General features: G+C 41.1%; 1 protein-coding gene across 1 annotated transcript in view; it reads right to left on the bottom strand.

The window, feature by feature from the left end:
- The window catches only part of LOC115209664 (protein mono-ADP-ribosyltransferase PARP14-like), a 730,077-nt gene that overhangs the window by 475,095 nt on the left and 235,256 nt on the right, over positions 1 to 19,726 (bottom strand). Inside the window, exon 14 of the mRNA XM_036508891.1 lies at positions 8,878 to 8,999. Coding sequence (XP_036364784.1) covers positions 8,878 to 8,999 — 122 coding nt within the window. The remainder of the gene's footprint in view (positions 1 to 8,877; positions 9,000 to 19,726) is intronic.

The raw sequence follows: 19,726 nt of genomic DNA, 5'->3' as shown, positions 1-19,726 counted from the left end.
GTGCCTTATTTTTCTTTCTCATTTTTTTGTTTTTACCTTTTATTCTTTGGTTTCTTCGGTGAAGCATTAATGGCTGTCAGCTGATGAATGACCATCCAGCCAAGTTACCCTTTAAATACTCGCTGGTAGTCTCCAGTAGCCAACACAAGCTAACTGTCACATGACACTGTCTAAGTTTCAACTGACCAATGGAGGGGAAGGACGAGTAGTTTTGGCCCATGCCCTCCTAGACCTACCTTCCAACAGTGTCATGTTAGTTTAAGTTCCAGGAGCCAGAGCTGAGTAGCTGTTTGGTGGTACAAGCCTTTAAACCAGGAGGAGGGGGTACAATTAATAAGACCACTACCTTGGCCCACCTGTCAATCAGCGATGCTGCTTAAATGTCAGCCAGTTTCACCTAGTGATGTTATTTTCCTGCCGGTATGTTATGATTTTCAAGCCATTTTTGGTCTTCTTGCTTCAGCCATATATAGAAACAGTCTTTGTCGACTGTCTTCTGTGGCCTTATTACTTTTCTTATCTCTGAGCTCAAAAATGCAAACCTTTTAAATAATGTTGTCATTTCCCTTTCAATGAAGCCCCTAGCCCCCACTGCCAGGTGGTAATACTCGACAGTCCATCCCTGTTCTCTGCATTCTTCGATTAGCTTTTCATACCTCATCTCCTTTCGTTTCTCTGCATTGTCGATGTTCTCTTCCCATGACACTGTCAGTTCTAGCAAAATTCCTATTCTCCATTTTTTGTCGTTTTTAAGAGTGGAAATTTTCAACAGCCTTTCCAAATCTGCAGCCAGCTTGCAGTATCCCTTCCATCTTTCACCTGTCTCATATCTTTATTTGGAGGCCTGGCATTATGTCCCTTTCCCTCCTTCTGGAAGTATATCCTTCCACACTTTTCCACTTTTGGCTACTCTCCCCTATTGTATCCCTCAATCTTCTCCTTGAGTGCTGCGCTTATGACACCGAGGACTTGATTAGGACACCATATATATACCTTTCTAGTGCTAGTCTGCAGTTTGACAGAACATGTCTCACCATCGCTTTCTCTCCACATCTACACTCATCGGTTGTTCCACCAGACTAAAACAGCTGGTGAGAGTAAAACATCGAAGGTAGACTTGATCAGGAAGGATTTCCTTGCTTGTTTCAAGCCCAAAGTTCCTTCTATGAGATTCTGCAACTGTCTACATATCCTCCCATCTCTGGCACTCTCCTTGTTAACTACCTTGTACCAATGTACATTTCACCTTTCTTCTCATCTTTCATCTCTTTTACACTGCTCATGCAAAATGACTTGAAATTGTGCAACCCTAGACTGGCTCTTGCTTCTTGCATCACTCCGACTATATCTGCATGCCTTAGCTTTCCAATCACCCTGTCACTGCCTCTTCCGCCTTCCATTTCTCCCTGTTCGTACCTTGGAGGATTTTCCCGGATGCTCTGATCTTTTGAATACCTTAGCATCAATACTGTCCTTGCCTTCCCTGCCTTATATTCTTCGCGATTGATGTTATTGGTAGTTGCAGCATGGGTTTTCCATATAGTGCAGTTGCATTCAGTAGTTTTGGCAGACCAAGCCATTTTCTGATAAACACACAGCATCTTTGTTCCATCCTTCCTACTCTACTCAAGGCTATTTCGTACATCTGCAATGGCCACATTATTCTTGGGTACAGCCCAAATTGCAGTATCCAAAATTTGAATTTCCCGGCAGCGTTGTTCTGTCAATTGCCTTTAATCCTTGTTCTACTAACTCGTGTGTTTCTTTCCCTTGCTTCTTATCATTTAATAAATCTCTATACCATCTGCCGAGACTTTTTACTGGTGGTTCTTTCACCGTTGGTATGTCTTCACTTCCTATCCTGAATTTCACTTCTTTTTACCTTCCTTTCACAAAAGCCACGTTTCGAGATTTTTTGGCTTTGAATTTCATCCTTGCCCATCCTATCAGTTCATCCAACCGCTCTAACGTTCCCTCTGCTGCTTCTCTGCTTTCTGATAATAGAGTAACGTTGTCCATAAAAGCCCTTAATGGTGTCTTTGTAACAAATTTCTCACTGTTCATGGATGTTAGTAACATCTCCATGACTAGCATAAGTAAAATGGATGATATCAAGCATCCAACTGCAATTCCTACTTCACGCTATTGTAGTAACAGATGAGCATTCGTTGAACATCATTTAGAATCCAAAAGAAGTCCATAGCTGCTTGAATTAGTACACATGGGACAGATCCATATGCATTGGCAAGATCTAGCCATACAATGTACAGGTTTTTCTTCAGTTGCTTTGCGCAGGTGATAGCTTCCCAGATGGCAGATCTGGGAAGCTATCAAGATTCCGGGAATCCCTGCCTTTTTGATTGCTTTATTAATATATCCGTTATGCTGTATGAATCTTATGATTCACCTGGCAATGATTCCAAACACAATCATCCCATTGGTGTTTAGTAGCGAAATGTGTCTGAATTGCCCTAGTGTTTTTGCCTCTTTCTCTTTAGGTAAATAGATACCTTCAGCTATACACCATCGCTCTGCTACACCTTTCTTGATCCACATTTCCTTATCAAAGTAACTAGTTGTAAATGCAATTTCGGGTAATCTTATAAACCTTGTAGCTAACTTTGTTGTTCCCTGGTGAACATTTTGCCCATGCTTTCTAATGAACACCAATTTCTTCTGTATGATGTCACCCAAATTCAATGGTACTCTTTCCACGTTATGTCCAAACACCAGCACTTAAATCTTCATTATTTTCAAAATACACTACAACAAAGGCAGATGCAGCAAATCTAAGATGAATGAATAATGGTAGATAAACGGCAAAGATAACTGGTATGGCATACCTGATGGGAAATGCTTGCTGAACCCTTCTCCCAGATGCTGAATGTCATTTTCCTTCTCCCTTACCTCCAATTTAACTTCCTTACTGTTGATTCTGTCAATGTAGACACATTGAAAGCTAGGTCTGAAATGGAGGTGCGTTGATGTGTGCTGCCTTCAAGAAGTAAGGTGGAGAGGAGCTTCGTCCATGTACCTCACAGGCAAAATACATATCTATAAATCTTCTGGGAAAAACAGCGATGGGGTAGGTGGAGTAGTCATACTTCTAGCTGGGAATATGGGTGGATAATGTAGCTGAGGTAGTCAGAGTGGTGTGTTTGGGTACTTGAGCTCAGAGTAATTTTTGCAGAGTTGTACGGCAACAATTATTTCTGCCTCTGCTATTCAAATTGGTCTGCCAAATGAACAGAAGGATTGCTTTTATGATATTCTTTGGCAGATCGTCTCAACAACTTTGAATGATTTGATATTTAGAGATGTCCTAATTGAAACTTTTAACATGAACCAGGAAGAGATAGAGACGTGTAACATAGAGGACAGCTAAAAGTTCTTACGAGACAACTGGAAATGAAGGATCTGGACGCTTAACAATTGTAAGGAGGTTCAGGAGGGTTGGGCAGGGGGTAAGAGGGAGAAGGAGAATGACATTCAGCATCTGGGAGGAAGGGTTCAGCAAGCGTTTCCCATCAGGCATGCCATATCAGTTGTCTATGCATTTTCCCTGAAGCATTTATTGAGAGGAGGAGGAGTTACAGACGTGTAACACAGAAGATACAGGGAAGTTCCCATGGGACAATTTACTGAGATCCGCAGAGCAAGTTTTGTGGGTGGTGTCAAATCTGAATCAGACCTATGGTAGCATGGTTTGGAACAGTGTAGTAGACAGGGCCATTAGAGTGAAGAAAGAGGCCTGGAAGTGTGATGGTAGTAGAGAAACATATGAGCAGGGAAACTAGGAGACAGGTATACTCAGCAGGAAGTAGAGAGTTTGTCAGTTCTTTCTATTGCGTGAGGACTTGAGGCTTGTGGTGTTTTGTATGTGAGGAAAAACCGTGATGTTGTAGGAGAGAACTATATTTGCATGGATATTGACTCACTTTGCAGTTGGATGTGCTACTATGCATAACGTGGACTGGCCTACCAAGGGGACTGGCTTTCTGAATAGCTCAGGGATTGTTTCTTCCAGTTGAACAGACCCCCTATTCTTGTTCTCTGCTGCTCCCTGTAAAATATCATCCTATTTCTCTTGTTATCTGAGATGAACACTTCTAACAATACCAGCTGGACTTGAATGTAGGAAAAATTTTCAGATAAGTAATTTCGTTTTCCTTTCATAAGATTTAATTCTCACGTCAATACATGTTGCTCTAATCATGTCTAAAACCTTGTTATTTTCCATATTATGTGTTAAATAATCCTTGTGATAAATTGCTGTGTTTTTGCCTTCCCATTTTATTTGCATAATAAATTTTGCCAGGGTATCTCTGCTGCTTGGTTGTTTGTAGTTCAGACACCCAATTCGGCCCCACCATCCATACTGAATGTCTTTCTCCAGGAACCTTCACTGTATGGGAAACTTTTTCTGGAATGCTCTCTTTCACCTCTCCCACTTCTATCTAGTGGTCTCTACCATTGCCTCATCTCCTAATAACCTTGGGCAAGTGTGAAGCACATAATTGATGGTGAATTAAATAGACATTGAAAGATTTTGGAACGTTTACACTATGTCCAGGAAACGTCAATACAAACTTACTTTCTAGATGCAGAATGTTGCCCCTTATCCCTGTGTTCCCTTTGGCCACCCAATCTTCTTCTACCTTAGAATTGGCAGATTCAACGGGGATTCTGTCTGGCAGGTTCCTCACATGCAAAGAGCATAGGTATAAAATCTTCTGGGCAAGCAACAATGATGGGTTTGGTGATATGAGCATACCTCTTGCTGAGAAATGGTCTGATAAGGCAATCAAGGTAATCAAAGTGTGTCATAGAATACTTGAGCTTAGACTAGTTTTACAAAGTTGAACAGCAACTATTATTTTGGCCTAGATCCCCCAGCCAGGAATACGTGATGAAAAGAAAGACTGATTTCACAACACCTTTTTTGCAGACTGCTTTGTCCACAAATGACAGTGACCTTCTCTTTGTGAATAATGACTCCAATAGGCATTTTGGGCCATACGTTGGTGCCTTCCGTGGTGTGCACGGTAGAAAAAGGGTTAGTTCCCAGAATGAGAAGAGAACCAGGCTGTTGGAGTTCTGTGAGCACGCTAGACAGATTCTTTACATTCTCACAAGAAAATGAGAAAGATAGTTGCTTATAAATGCTAAAACTTTCCCAGGTGAAGAGTGCACTCCTCAGCATAGGCTAATCATTAGCAACTTCAGACACAGAGCTAGAAGGCAGCCAAGAAGACAACCAGAAGACAACAAAGGTCTGCAAGCTTAAGAATCCTCCGAATGGTCAGAGATTTCGGTACATGTTACGAGAAGCATTTGACAAAAATTGGAATATAAAGTGATACAGAGCATAAAGGATAACTGGAGGTTATTCTCCACACTGAGGGCCACTGACCAAGTTTGTGATTAGTGCAAAGTCCCTTCTTGACCTAAGGTGACATGGTGGTGGAACAGTGTAGTTGATAGGGCCATTTGAAGTGGGGTGTTAGTAGGAAACTATATTAGATAGCTAGAAGGGAGGTTAGAAGAGAGGTATATAGCACCAGGGAAGAAGTAGTAAGGAAGAATTTTGCCAATGTTCTCTTGTGTGAGTAGCAGTGACGTAAAGTGTTTCAGATTGCAAGTCAATGTGTAAGAGAAAATCATGAAGTTGTAGCAGTGAGTGACTCTGCAAGGAAAGAGGCTTGGAAATGCCACCATGAAAAATCTGTTAGATGTAGAAAATGCATGGAAAAGAGTGTGTCTAATGTTGATCTAAGAGAGGGGCCAATTATTGATGAATGAACAGCAACTTGGTAGATAAAGCAATTAAGGATATGAAGACAGAGAAATCTCCTGGCTCATCGTGAATGACTACTGAGATGCTTAAAATATCTGTTGAAGTAGGAGATGTCCCAATCACCTGTATAGATACCCAGGTTGTCATACCCAACGACTGGTGTAGCAGTATCATATTCAAGTGCTACAAACAGAAATAATTACAAATGTATCAAATTGCTAGCCCCGGTAAGGAAAGTTTCATAAAGGGTTTTAGTTCAAATAATTGGGACGAGGGCCTAGATGAGATGCAGTTTGGTTTTCTGCTCAGAAGAAGCACCCACTGATGCTATATTCATAGTAAGGCAAGTGCAGGAGAAGTACTCAGCTAAACATAAACTTCTGCACTTGGCTTTTGTCGAAATGGAGAAAGCCTTTGACAAGGACCCCTGCACCCTCATCTAGTGGTCAATGTGGAAGCTAGGGCTAAATGAACAGAGGGAGCTGAACATAGAAAGTAGTCTTTGTGTGTGGGAAATGTGCAGGTTCAATAATCACTAGAAATGCACAGAGATTAGGCTTCCTCAAATGTTCAGGAGGATCCTCAGAAATAGAAGATAACTTCTGTTACTTAGGCAAGAGAGTGAGCCATGGCAGAGGAAGTTCTGAATGCATAGTTACTAAGTCTCACTCAATTACATTGATGTTCTTGCAAGAGTCACAAACAAGAAACGGAGAGAAAGGGGAAGGTGGAGCAGAAATAATTGGTGTGGCATTGTGAAGTGGATCTTGGGTGCGGCAGCTTGGAAGAGGAGGAGGAAGAAAAGAAGAGAAGAAGAAAGACAACAAGCATCTTTGACCTTCAGGCTGATGAATCACATCTGACTCAGGGTCAAACAATAACAACAACAACAACAAGCAAAATATTATTAACTTCAAATGTTACAATGGAATATTTCAGAAGCAAGAATTTGGTGATGGGAAATGGTATAATGAAAGGATAAGCACAACAGACATAATGAACAGCATTAAGGTAGCATGAAGAGGTACCCAGGACATGCTGTGAGTGGTTGGCATGAGGAATGGCATCCAGCCATAGAAACCATGCCAAAGCAGACACTGGGGTTCAATAAACCCTTGTGGCTCATTGAGGCCAGTCAAAATGTTGCACCCATTCCAAAATGGAACAAGGGCTGTAAATGAGGATCATTTCTATTTCCTTTGTTTCTTGTAGAATATTGTTTTTTGGTAAATTCCAAGAATATCAACATAAAACAACAAATAACAAATACATCAACCAACCTTCCAGAATTTCTGTGTCTTGAGGATAAACTACAAAATTTACAACTTTGATCTGGCTTGAATTTAGATCTGAGTAGTTTTTCACTGCTTCATACATTGTTCTGGGTAGGTTTTCAATGGGGTACTTCAGTACCCCAGCTCCTAATATAGGAAATGCAAGACTTTTTGCTCCCATTCTCTCTGCGGTTTCCAGACAAATGGTTATTATTTGAGTCAAGTTTGCCAGAATCTAAAAAAAAGTAATTGTTTAGTAATTGATAATGAACATTTTATGGAACTATTTCCAAATTCTTCTTACAGGGAGAAACCATTAAGTTGTAATAAATATATTCTTTGATTAAGAAATTTCCCACATATTTGGTTGTTGCAAACAGAAATGGTTTATGATTTACAGATTAGAATAACATTTAAACAACATCAAGTGATTACTAGATTAATAGACGATGTGATCATTGGATTAACATAGATCATGTGATAGAAGGATCAACATAGATCATGAGATAGAAGGAAGCCTGTCTAAATGAACATATGGATGCCGTGAATGGAAAGAGAAATGTTGTAAGATTAGGTGGATACACAGTGTAATTGAAGTAGGCTCTTGTAATTAATGGAAACAACAACAGGGAATAAGAGAGATTAATGATTCTTTACAAGAGGGAAATCTGAGTGAGAACATATTGTGAAATGCACCAAAACAGCCCACAAGGCAGGACAACACAGAAAACCACCTGGGATGCAGTGTTTGGGATACAACAGCCTTTACACTGCGCACAAGAGACTGTATTTTAATGTAATAATTTGTTCAAGGAATATCTACAATACAATGTATATCAATCAATTTCGAACTGGATGTTAGCAAGCATTAGGAACAATTAGAATGGTTGGTGAGGACAAAACTGTCTCATGCAATATGCTCCTAGCATTGGCTATTTGATTCGTAATCAGTTGCCTATCGTCCATCACCATGTGGAGGAAAAGGTCAAAGTTTTCCTCAATGGTGGCAGTTGCCTGGTGTTTCCAGTGGCCATTACCAGAATTCATGCTCTGGAAACTGTACAGAATACCACAACACCAGACTGTCACACTGTAGCCCAAACTGTACATCACTGGACACCAAAGTACATGCTTCTGTCTTGAAGCAGACGGAGGTGTTGTATGACTGGAAAAACACATCTGTGGATTGTGCAGATGTTTATGGACAATTCCATTCATGCCACAGGGATGCTGGATTAATGATAACTTAGGGTTGTACAACAACTCTTTCAATAAATCAATATCATATGATTGATACTTACTGAATGAGAGGAATTCATTTCCCAGGGAGGTAATACCAGATGAAATACATTCTTACAGTTGAGGTTATATCCTTTAGTGACGGCTATTTTAGATGTAGAAATACCTCGAGGATATCTCTGGTTACATTCGTTTTGTATCTCAGGACCAGCAGCATTGAGAATAATTTTTGAGATAGACCCTTTGTCAAGCTGGAGTTCTTCATTGGAGCTGTTAACGATGACATCAACCTACAAAAGTAATTAATGGTAAACAACTAAGGAACAGTCCATGGAGAGAAGAGAGATACATTGTTGCAGTTGATATTGTTGTTAAGAAAGGCTCTACAGAATGGCTGTAGTAAGTTTGAGGTTGTTAAAGTTAGCAAAAGATATACTCAAGATATCAGATGTGAAGGAAATAGAATGTTTGAGTTTGAGAAAATGTTTTAATTAACTTTAATGATTCCTCATTTGGAAATGAAATAACAATTAAATATAAATAAGTTACATGAATCTATTTACTCACAGATACATTAGAAATTGAATCAGTCATTAAGTTTATTTTGATGCCAGGATTCTTTGTCAATGCCACATTAGTTCTGGGTGTCACAGAAGCTGCTTTCTGTTGTGGATGAAGAGGGGAGGTTCCTGAAGAGAAACAAATATTAATTAACATGTATATGTGTATACATATATATATATATGTAAGCAATGTAACATATCTGGAATGGTACAACAATGCAGAGTGGACTATAATAACTGTTAGAAATAATTGAATTATTCATGGTCTAATATTTTGGATTATTTAAATTCCTACCTCAGAGATTGCTTGGAACTAACAGAGTCCCTATTATAGTCGGTTTTCTTATTCTTCTAATTGTTACTGAAATCTGTTGCAAGCGTTCTCGTAATGGTTTCATGAAGTTCTTTCTGGAATACCTCAGGAGAAATGTGTGAGGATTGTCATGTCTTGAACTCGTGTGTGTTGGTACATCCATTGGACTGTTTACAAGTTGTGTATTATATGTGCATTTTTATATAATGTTTTGTTATATGAGCATGTTACCAACATGCATGCAGGGTGTCAATATTGTTAAGTAAGCTAATGAGTGTTAATTTCCAGCCTGTTGCTAATTTGAGGCCCTAGTCTTTCTATGAGGATAGCTTCCTTAATCTTTAAATTTCCCAAATTTCTTTCATTGGCCTCAGTTGTGACTGTTATGATTTTGTCGTTGTTCCAACATCTGTCTTTATTTTTTTTTGAAGGAGGAGGCTCTTGTGTTCAGATGTTCTTTGATGCAAATGTGTCACAGTTTTGTATACAGGCTGCATAAATCTGAGAACAGATTTATTTTTATAAAAAAAACCCAGATATATAATAACAGATAATAACTTTATTTATCAAAAAATGCTATGAGGATAAAAATAAACCTTCTTTTCTATAATGTTATTCAATGAAGCCACCTTCAGCTTCAACAACTGCTTCTATATGAAATCTAAATCATCCACATGCTCGAATCAAGTGGTCCTGGTCACATTTTGGACATTACTCTGATAATGGCAGCTTTCAAAGAATCTTTGTTTTGGGTATGTTGATTGAGATCTCTTTCAACAATGCTCCACATGGACTGAGATCAGGGAAATTAGGAGATTAAATGTTAGGGGTTATGTGATCATGAAAATTCTCAGCCATCCATTCCTGTGTTACTAGATCCATGTGTGACAGTGCAGAGTCTTACTGAAACACATGTGGCCTTTGCATACACTGTCTATCCAGGGCTTAACAATTATTTCCAGGACTTCAATGTAGGAGACAGACTTAATTCTAAGGCCTTGTGGAAAGAAGTAAGGAGGCATTACATGTCCTCCATTTCTGACAATGCCTAAAACCATGACGGCTGCAGGAAATTTTGTATGCATAACACTTGGAACTTTAGAAGGATCTGTGACAGTCATTTCCATCTGTAATTTTTTCTGTTAACTTTTTGATCTTGGCCAAGGTTTTTCTCGCTTGAGAAATACCAAATCAAATCTTCTTTTGCTGGATTTTTCAGTTTTTTTAAGAGTCTTTTAGATCTGATATAGTGATTTTCTTTTGCTCTTCCTGACACTTTGACCTTCCTTCATCATATAAGACTTATATCTGATGTCTTTCTAGACAACATTTCTCACTGTTCCTTCATACACATGGAGATGTTTTGCAATTGATCTCATGGACTTTCTGAGATTGTAATCAATGGTCTGTGGAACCTGCTGGATAAATTCAGGTGTTCTGGTGATTTCAGAGCGTTTGGAATGCTTTTTATGCTTTGATACTGGTAATATGTTTCCATCTTCAGTCCCTAGCTCCTTACAAACGTTGATGAAAGATCTGACAACTTTTAAAAATCGAGATATTTCTAAATTGCTATACTCAGCCTTTATAACCACAATAACAGCATGTGTCTTCGTTTCTTGAGTAAGCTGAGGGTCAGCCATTATTATTTTCTCAAACAAAGATTATACAGAGTAAGCAAAAAATGCAACAATGAGCAAAAAAAAGGTACGTACTCGAATACATTACACACCCTGTATATATATCATCATCATCGTTTAACACCTGTTTTCTGCGCTAGCATGGGTTGGACGGTTCAACCAGGGTCTGGGAAGCTAGGAGACTGCACCAGGCCCAGTCTGATCTGGCAGAGTTTCTACAGCTGGATTCCCTTCCTAACGCCAACCACTCTGCGAGTGTAGTGGGTGCTTTTTACGTGCCACCGGCACAGGTGCCAGGGGAGTCTGGCAGTGGCCACAATCGGTTGGTGCTTTTAATGTGCCACTGGCACAGAAGCCAGTCGAGGTGGCGCTGGCATCGCCCACGTTTGGATGGTGCTCTTTATGTGCCACCGGCACAGGTATCACAACTATTTCCATTGATATTTATTTCGATGTTCATGTACTTGACTCAACAGGTCTCCTCAAGCACAGAAGGTTGTTCTGAAATCCAAGGTACTTTGAATGGGCAGGGACTATGCGGAACTGGTGCAGGAAGCAGCCCGGGTCTTTGCAGTCACAGCATATCTCCAGAGATCTCGGTCCTTCGTCATTGCTTCTGTGAGGCCCAACGCTATGAGGTCATCCTTGACTACCTCATCCCATGTCTTCCAGGGTCTACCTCTCCCCCTGATACCTTCAACTGTTTGGGAGCGGCACTTCTTCACACATCTCTCTTCATCCATCCGCAGTACATGACCATACCATCGCATGCGTCACTCTTGCACACCACATCTGATGCTTCTTATGTCCAGCATTTCTCTCAGGGTGCTTACGCTCTGTCGTGTGTGCACACTGACATTACATATCCAGCGGATCATGCTAGCTTCATTTCTTTCAAGTCTATGCATGTCCTCTGCAGTCACAGCCTATGTTTCACTGCCGTGAAGCATGGCAGTTCATACACATGCATCATACAATTTACCTTTCACTCTGAGCGAGAGTCCCTTTGTCACCAGTAGGGGTAGAAGTTTTCTAAACTTTGCCCAGGCTATTCGTATTCTAGTGGTGATACTCTCTGAGCATCCACCTCCACTACTAACTTGGTCACCCAGGTAGCAGAAACTATCAACTACTTCTAGTTTCTCACCCTGGAGTGTGATGGGATCTGTTTTCTGAGTATTTGTGTTGTCTATTGCCCCTGTGCATCTGCCACACCTGAAAGCTATCTCATCAGTTAATTTCCCTTTGATGTTGCTGCACCTCTTATGCGTCCATAGCTTACACTGGGTACATCTTATGGAGTTTCTACTTACACCTTTCCTACAGATCGAGCAGGGCCACCTGCCCGATGGGGTGTGTGCTGAGTTCGCCTTTCTGCTCACTATAACTTTGGTCTTTGGTCTTTGCTACAATTACTCTAAGGCTCTTTGATTCTAACCCTTGCTTCCACTACCGAAATTTCTTTCCTAGTTCCAGTAGTGATTCTGCTATGAGAGCCAGGTCATCAGCATAGAGGAGCTCCCAGGGGCAACCTGTATATATATATATTTATATATAACTACACATCGACTGTTGACAGTATTTCTCCTCCATTTTCCATTTCTTTTGGACTTTCCTCTGTTTACAAAGAAGAGTCCTCCTTGAAATGTAAAACAACCACCCTTTCTTTCCTTCTCTGAACGTTTTATTAATTCTTTGCATGTACCATGTCCTTGCGTTGTTCTTTTTTTTTGTAGTCTTTATATCTCCATTTTTTTGGTTAATAGCATATATGTATTGGCAGAGGTACCTGGCATTACTTGGGGTTAAAATGGCATAGTTTTTTTTATTGTTTTACTTGTTTTGGTCATGTGACTGCATCCGTGCTTGAGCACCGCTTTTAGTTGAAGAAATCGACCCCAGGATTTATTCTTTGTAAGCCTAATGCTTATTCTATCAGTGTGCTTTGCCAAACAGCTAAGTTACAGGGATGTAAACCCAGCAACATCAGTTGTCAAGCAATGGTGGGGGTACAAACCCAGAAGCACACATACATATATATATATATATATATATATATATACATACACACACACACACACACACACACACACATATAACATAAAGGTGTCAGATCATGTTTACATGGGGTTGTAGATATTTAACAAAGAAAAATATGTAAAAATGTACAGGAGGCGTGTATAATAATATTTGCATATATATATATATATATATATATATATATATATATATAAGGTAATCAAGGTAGTCAGAGTAAGTGACAGAGTACTTAAGATTAGATTAGTGCTTCACCATAGGTCAGCTACCATCATCTCGGCATATGCCCCTCAATCAGAGCTACCGAAAGGACAGAAAGACCAATTCTACGACACCCTATCGCGGACAACCTCGTTCACAAATGACAGTGACCTTCTCTTTGTGGCAGGTGAATTCAATGGACATGTTGGACGGCATGTCAGGGGCTTCCATGGCGTTCATGGAGGCTACGGTTTTGGCTCTCGTAATGAGGAGGGAACCAGGCTGCTGGAGTTCTGCGATGCAAATGACCTTATGGTTTGCAATACCAACTTCAGAAAACCCACCTCTCACCTAGTCACCTACCGTTCTGGCAGACACACTAGCCAGATTGACTACATCCTTGCCAGAAAAAGGGAAAGAGGGCTGCTTATAAATGCCAAAACCTTTCCAGGCGAAGAATGTACTCCTCAACATAGATTAGTAGTTAGCGACTTCAGGATCAGAGCTAAATGGTTGCCCAGAAGAAGACCAGCTTGGAGGAGAAGGTTCTGGAAGCTTAAAGATCCTGCAAATGGACAGAGATTTAGAGACATACTACTCGAAGCTTTCAACGAAATAGAAGGGGATATAGCTTCACTTAATGTAGAAGACAACTGGAGATTTCTACGGGACAATCTGCTGACAGCCACTGACCAGATCTGTGGATGGAGCAAAGTACCATCTCGACCCAGAGTAATGTGGTGGTGGAACACTGTGGTTGACAGGGCTATTAGACAAAAGAGACAGGCTTGGAAGGACTGGAAGAACCGTGGTAGCAGGGAATTGTATCAGACAGCCAGAAGGGAAGCTAGGAGACAGGTCTATTTAGCCAGAGGGAAAGCAGATAAGAAAAAATTTGCCAATGTTCTGCACTGTGAGGACCAAAGACTTGAGGTATTTCGTGTTGCAAGACAGTGTGTGAGAGAGAATCATGATGTGGTAGGAGAGAAATGTGTTCGCATGGATGATGATTCACTTGTGCTAAATGAGGATGCAAAGAGAGAGGTTTGGAGATGCCACTATGAAAGGTTGCTGAATAAAGAAAATGAATGGGATAAAGAGAGTCTGCCGAATGTCAACCCAACAGAGGGACCAGCCATCCGAGTTGACAATTCTTTGGTAGTTAAAGCAATTAGAAGCATGAAGACAGGGAAAGCCACAGGCCCATCAGGAATTACTGCAGAGATGCTCAAAATATCTGGCAGTGTCGGCTATAACCTAGTCACCCATATAGTTAACCAGGTGATACACGAAGGAGTCATACCCAATGACTGGTGTAGCAGCACCATAGTCAACTGCTACAAAGGTAAAGGTGACGCCCTAGATACAAATAATTACAGAGGTATCAAGCTGTTGGATCAGGTAATGAAGGTTACAGAGAGGGTCATAGCCCGACTAATTAGAGAGAGAGTTAGTTTTGATGAGATGCAGTTTGGGTTCGTGCCAGGGAAAAGTACCACTGATGCTATATTCCTGGTAAGGCAGCTGCAGGAGAAATACTTAGCCAAAGATAAGCCCCTGTACCTGGCTTTCGTTGACATAGAGAAAGCCTTTGACAGGGTCCCCCGATCCCTTATCTGGTGGTCAATGAGGAAACTAGGGATAGATGAATGGCTGGTGAGGGCTGTGCAAGCCATGTACAGGGATGCCATAAGTAAGGTGAGGGTTGGCAACATGTACACAGAAGAATTCAAAGTAGAGGTTGGGGTCCACCAGGGTTCAGTACTCAGCCCCCTCCTATTTATCATAGTCCTCCAGGTAATTACGGAGGAATTCAAGACAGGTTGCCCCTGGGAGCTCCTCTATGCTGACGACCTTGCTCTAATTGCTGAGTCACTATCAGAACTGGAGGAGAAGTTCCAGGTGTGGAAGGAGGGTTTAGAATCGATGGGCCTTAGAGTCAACCTAGCTAAAACCAAAGTCGTAATCAGTAGGAAGGTAGACAAATCACAAAGGCCTTCAGGTAGATGGCCCTGCTCGATCTGTAGAAAAGGTGTAGGTAGAAACTCTATAAGATGCACCAAGTGTAAGCTATGGACACATAAGAGGTGCAGCAATGTCAAAGGAAGGCTAACTAGGAAGATGGTTTTTGTATGTGGCAGATGCTCGGGAGCATTAACCTCTGAAAATCTGCAGAAAACAACTTCCGTCACTTTCCAGGGGGAAAAACTAGAAGTAGTTGATAGCTTCTGTTATCTAGGTGACCAAGTCAGTAGTGGGGGTGGGTGTGCTGAAAGTGTAACTGCTAGGGTAAGAATAGCCTGGGCAAAGTTTAGGGAGCTCTTACCTCTGCTGGTGACTAAAGGCCTCTCGCTCAGAGTAAAAGGCAGACTGTATGATGCATGTGTACGAACAGCCATGCTACATGGCAGTGAAACATGGGCCATGACTGCTGAGGACATGCGTAAGCTCGTGAGGAATGAAGCCAGTATGCTCCGATGGATGTGTAATGTCAGTGTACATACTCGACAGAGCGTTAGTACCTTGAGAGAAATGTTGTACCTAAGAAGCATCAGTTGTGGTGTGCAAGAGAGACGATTGCGCTGGTATGGTCATGTGGAGAGAATGGATGAAGATAGGTGTGTGAAAAAGCGCCAATCCCTAGCAGTTGAGGGAACCCGTGGAAGAGGTAGACCCAGGAAAACCTGGGACGAGGTGGTGAAGCACGACCTTCGAACTTTAGGCCTCATGAGGAAATGACCAGCGACTGAGACCTTTGGAAATATGCTGTACGTGAGAAGACCAGGCAGGACAAGTGAGTCCAGCCCACTTATGCATGCCTTTCCTCCCTTGGACACACAAAGACCTGTTGAGGCAAGAGAAGTCATCGAACCTCATCCAACGACAGGCACCCATGCCAACCCCCCTTTGCTTGCGAAGACCTGTTGGGGCAAGTGAAATCGAAATCGGAATCGGAATCGAAATTGAACCAATCCTATGACTGGCACCCAGCAGATGCCAGGACCCCTGGACTGGTGGTACATAAAAAGCACCATCCGAATCGTGGCCGATGCCTGCGCCGCCTCGACTGGCTTCCGTGCCGGTGGCACGTAAAATGCACCAAACCGACCGTGGCCGTTGCCAGCCTCGCCTGGCACCTGTGCGGGTGGCACATAAAAAGTACCCACTACACTCACGGAGTGGTTGGCGTTAGGAAGGGCATCCAGCTGTAGAAACATTGCCAGATAAGACTAGAGCCTGGTGCAGCCTTCTGGCTTCCCAGATCCCCGGTCGAACCATCCAACCCATGCTAGCATGGAGAACGGACGTTAAACGATGATGATGATGATGATGATATATATATATATATATATATGATCCTGTGCCAGTAACACACAAAAAGCCCTATCTGAATGTGGTCGATGCCAGGACCACCTGGTTGGTGTTAGGAGGGGCCTCCAGCTGTAGAAACACAGCCAAATCAGATTGGAGCCTGCTGCAGCCTCCTGGCTTGCCAGTCCCCAGTCAAACCGTCAAACCCATGCCAACATGGAAAATGGACGTTAAACGATGATGATGATGAAATATATATTCATATATCAGGTCATCCCATAAGTTCTTTCTGATTTTACCTTTTTTAAAATTGAATGAAATTTAATAGGATTTCAGAATGTCTAAAGGAATTAAAAATTGTTTTTATGCATGCTGCCAACAAAACACATGGAATTCTGTTCTTGATTCGACGGTCATTCGGAATGCTCCCAGCAGCTATATTTCTACCGCTCTATGTCACGCTCGTGAGACCCATATTGGAGTATGGGATTCAAGCCTCTTCTCCTTATCTCCTCAAAGACATACAGCATCTCGAAAGAGTCCAGAATCTGGCTACCCGCATAGTTCTTGGTTTCAAGAATTTGTCTTATGAAGAAAGGCTGAAGACACTCGACCTTTATTCTCTTGAAAAACACCGCCGCCGTGATCTCATTCTTGCTCACAACATCATAAGCGGAAAGTGTAACCTCTCGAAAGAGCTGTTCTTCACTCCTGCTCCAGTGCGTCAGCTGCAGGGTCACTCCGCAAAGCTCTATCTGCGATGATTTCATCTCAATCGAAGGAGAGGGGCTTTCTCCGTCCGGATTTCGGTTCCGTGGAATAAGCTGCCGGACGAGATAGTGAAAATGCCGACGACCGCTCTGTTCAAGGTCTCCCTTGACCTCAAGTGACCTGAACTCTTTACATGAACACCACCCTGTACATAACTCCATGTCCCCCTACATGGCCTTGCTTTTTGCTTTTTGAGCCAAAAAATTAACTAACTAACTAACTAAATTTGTATACATTTAAACTAATTAAATATTATTTTACTGAATAATAGAATTAAAATTTCTTTGATTAAAACCCTTTCTAACATGGAAGTATCCAAAGAGCATTTGAGGCACATAATGCTTTATGAGTACAAAAAAAGGGAAACTCTGCAGCCGAAGCGACTCGAAACATACACTCAGTTTATGGGAAAGAATGCTTGAATGAAAGAACTTGTAGAAGATGGTTTGCAAAACACAAAAGTGGATATTTCAGCCTTGAAGATGAACATTGAACAGGATATCCAATTGAGTTTGATGATAAGCTCCTTGAGGCATTACTTGAAGAAAATCCTGCATAATCAGTAGAAAAATTGGCAATAAAGCTTAGTTCAAACCATACATCTGTTCATCGTCATCTTCAACAACTTGGAAAGGTTCCTAATCTTGGAAAATGAGTGCTTCATGAATTGTCTGAAAGCATCCGCAAATCCCGAGTTGACATCTGCTCTTCTCTCCATTCTCGTGAACTCATTTCACCCTTTTTGGATAGACTTGTGACTGGTGACGAAAAATGGATCTTCTATTGAAATGTTAAACATTGTAAACAGTGGCGTGGTAAAAAGGAAAAAGCTCAACCACAACTGAGAAAGGAACTTCTTGGAAAAAAGGTTCTTCTCTCTATCTGGTGGGATTGCAAAGGAGTAATTCACTTTGAATTGTCACCACCTAATGCAACAATCAATGCTCAAGTCTACTGTCAGCAATTAGAACATTTGAACCAAGCTTTGAAGAAAAAAAGACCTGCTTCAGTGAATCAAAAAGGAGTGATGTTTCATCAGGACAATGCGCGACCCCACACTGCAAAGATCACATCACAGAAGATCAAAGAACTTGGTTGGGAAAATATTCCTCATCCACCTTATTCTCCCGACCTTGCTCCTTCAGACTACCATTTTCTTCGTAGTTTACAGAATCATTTGGGGGACATAACATTCGCAAGCCAGGAGGAGGTCGAAACTGACATTTCAGAGTTCATCACTTAGAAACCAAAAGAGTAAGGAAGTCATAGATAATCAGGGAAAGTACTTTGATAATTAAATTTCAATTAAATATAACATTTGATCACTTGTTTTCTTTATTCAAAATTCGGACAGAACTTATGGGATGATCTGATATATACATATATAAATATCATCATCACTATCATCATCATCATCATCATCATCATCATTGTTTAACATCCGTTTTCCATGCTGGCATGAGTTGGATGGTTTAACTGAAGTCTGGAAAGCCAGCAGGCTGCACCAAGCTCCAGTCTTGATCTGGCAGATTTTCTGCAGCTGGATGCTCTTCCTAATGCCAACCACTCCGAGAGTGTAGTGGGTGCTTTTTACGTCCCACCAGCACAGGAGCCAGCTAGGCAGTCCTGGCATTGATCGCGTTTGGATAGCGCTTTTTATACACCACCTGCATGGGAGCCAGTCAGTGGGTACTAGCATCGGCCACATTTGGATGATGCCTTCTACGTGCTACCAGAACAGGGGCCAGTCATGGGGCACTGGCCACAGCTGTGATTTTGGTTTTCCTTGTTTACAATATAACATGTTTACATAAAGATAAATTCTTATTCTCTAAATACCACTAAAACCCACATTACAAGTTACTAGCTGACCTACCTATCATCTGATTAGCTCTCCTAACCCTCTCCCTCACCACAGAGCATAATTTCATATCACATCACAATGAAATTAAATTAAATTACCCCAATTAACTGAATTATCTATCTTAAATCTACAATGTACACCAGGACATATAATTCTCTATAATATATTCACTTTAAAGTTAGATTGCTAACACAGCAATTGCTAGGGCGGCCACTAGAATAAACATGATTTTAAATGAGCGATTTAGCTTATCCTAGCCGACTGTATTGGTTGTTAGTTATATTAACAAGTAGATAGCCTGCACCACACATAACAACATGCAATTTTTTATTCATATTTTTATTGTTACACCTTTTACGTAACCCAAATTTATACATTATATCAAAATAACTTTTCAAAAGTATCCTTAGTTTTTAACAAGGGTATTATTTGTAATCATAGGAACTAACCTAGCGGTCACAAACAGTATTGTATATTACATTTAACAACACCGGATATCTCCACCAGGTATAACTCCTTTGGCTAACACCGCCTGTCAACTAGTCATTCTCCCCACTAACTACTCCATTCATCTAGTTGAAGAAATGTACACGCATGTGGAACCCAAAAACCACACAAAAATGTAAGCCTAAAGGCTTGAACTTTTTTTTCCCTTTTACTTTTCAATTCCATTTTACTCCTATCTATATTGCTCTGATAAACTCTAAACCATTTT

This window comes from Octopus sinensis, linkage group LG1 (assembly GCF_006345805.1).
Source record: "Octopus sinensis linkage group LG1, ASM634580v1, whole genome shotgun sequence".
In the NCBI taxonomy this organism is placed as follows: Eukaryota; Metazoa; Mollusca; class Cephalopoda; order Octopoda; family Octopodidae; genus Octopus; species Octopus sinensis.
This window is presented reverse-complemented; position numbering and strand designations above follow the sequence as displayed.